Below are 1,972 nucleotides of genomic sequence, written 5' to 3'. Positions count from 1 at the left end.
TCCAAATGACCCAAGCAGAGAAGTATTCCTTGTAAGCATTTTGCAACCAATTTTTAAAATTTTGATGGTTGTTTGCTTTTCAAAGCTCCTCCCATACTAGGTTTTGATTAGTGTTTATGGATCCGTCTATTGTTCTTAGATTGTTTTCAAATTGTGATTCACACTCCATATAATAGGCCGAAACCAAACACGACTAACAGCATCAGATCATGGTGCAATCCGATACCGGTCTACAAAACATGAAACAAACACACCCTCAATGTATTATACTCCCCCGTCCATAAAACAAATGTCCGAGATTTGTCTATATTTAGACGTATCTATAAACTGAAAAGTGATATATTTAAATTTAGATAAACTTGTAACATCCTTTTATGGAAAGATATGTAGTATATTATGCATTGCCTCCAATGCAGTCACATGCAAGCTCGCATTCTCCTAGCGCCGACGATGATGACTCATGGATGTCCACGACACGCCAAACTCAGTCGTAAGAAGACGGTTTCCTCAGAAGGAAAACAGTCCTAAGAAGAAACACGCGGAAACAAAACAAGCAAACTGGTCATGTCAAATTCCACCAGAAAAGCAAGTCCTTCTTTTCTAATCCTTCGCAATAATAAATCCAAATAAAAAGCTCAGTCGCTCACGCGGTCACACCAGACACGGCACCGCACCATGAACAGCACGACCCAATCCGTTTTTGACTCGCTCCGTCTAGAACAGGGAACGTCGCCGCAGGAATACAGGACACGGTACGTACGTGGTAGCCGGCCGTCGCCGTCGCGCGCGGTTTCGCCCACTCCCACTCCCACTCCCACTCCGCACACTGGAGCGGACGGCTTCCCCGTCACCTACCGTACCCGCGCGCCATGGGACCCTGTTCCCACCAGTACAAGAAGGCCACCCGATCCCATCCCACCCCACCACAAATCGCTCCAAACTCCAACCAAATCCATCATCGTCATTATCCTAACCAGAAAACATCACCTGATCTTGCACTCTAGTGCTGTCTGCCATTACAGCGTCCGTGAAAGCGCGATCTTTCGCTCTCAGTAGCTCGGGGGAGCAAAGCTGCCGCAAGACTTTATTCCAGCTCCAGGGCGAGGCTGATCGCGCGATCGATCGGGCGGCATGGTCAGCAAGCTGAGGTGGCTGTGGAGGGCGCCGGTGCGGGCGCTGGGCCGCGCGCGGGATTACTACGTGCGGAGCATCACGGGGTGCGCGCGCTACGTCCCGGCCGACGCGGCCTTCGGCGGCTACCCGGTGCTCGTGCCCATCGCGCCGCTGCCCAGGAGCTACAGCAGCGGCGACTGGGCCGGCGCCGGCGAGGAGGACCTCCGGGAGCTCATCCGCGCGTCCTCGCAGCGGCGCGACGACGAGCGGCGGCAGGTCGTCCAGGCCGTGGCCAGGAGCCAGAGCACGGCGGTGGGGCGCTCCATGGCGCCCATCGCCGAGGACGCGCCGTGCGAGTTCGGTGGTAGCGGCGTGGGAGGGCTCTACTCGAGGAGCCAGAGCTACGCCGGCGGCGCCGCTGGGAGGCCTCGGTTCCACAGGAAGGAGGCCGTCTTGAGCTGAGTTAGATGTCGGCTGCTCCTCGATCGAGACCGTGCGACAAGTGTTGCCATTCTCTTTGCTGCTCCGATCCCTTCAAAATTGGGGTTTTTCTTTCGTGCTCTTTGTTAATACTAGTATCGAGGAATTCATGAGTGCATTTGTTGTTTCGTTTTAGTCTCGGTGAGTCCATGACTCCATGTTGCCAATATCATGTGCTCCTTGCTCGTTCTCTAGTACTTGCCCGAATTGGATTGTCGGAACGACCAGCTCAACAATATGGATGGACTGTCGGAATGACCAGCTCAACAATACTCTCTAGGGAAGGGAGGATCACCTACGTTCACGCGATCATGATCGCGTCTGTCATCTACCACCTTATGGCGCTGGACCTCGAGCCTTGGTTCTTCCAAGCGGTGGA

At 53.7% G+C, this 1,972-nt stretch overlaps 1 protein-coding gene across 1 annotated transcript; it reads left to right on the top strand.

Annotated features, from left to right (window-relative positions):
• The first annotated feature begins 499 nt into the window (after positions 1-499).
• LOC127292647 (uncharacterized) lies at positions 500-1,728 on the top strand. Its single transcript, XM_051322091.2, has one exon. It carries the CDS (start codon positions 1,132-1,134, stop codon positions 1,573-1,575), a length of 444 nt encoding a protein of 147 aa, XP_051178051.1. The 5' UTR covers positions 500-1,131; the 3' UTR covers positions 1,576-1,728.
• Positions 1,729-1,972: the final 244 nt, after the last annotated feature.

Source organism: Lolium perenne, chromosome 4 (genome assembly GCF_019359855.2).
Source record: "Lolium perenne isolate Kyuss_39 chromosome 4, Kyuss_2.0, whole genome shotgun sequence".
NCBI lineage: Eukaryota > Viridiplantae > Streptophyta > Magnoliopsida > Poales > Poaceae > Lolium > Lolium perenne.
The sequence above is the reverse complement of the archived record's forward strand: the minus strand, read 5'-3'. Positions and strand labels throughout refer to the sequence as shown.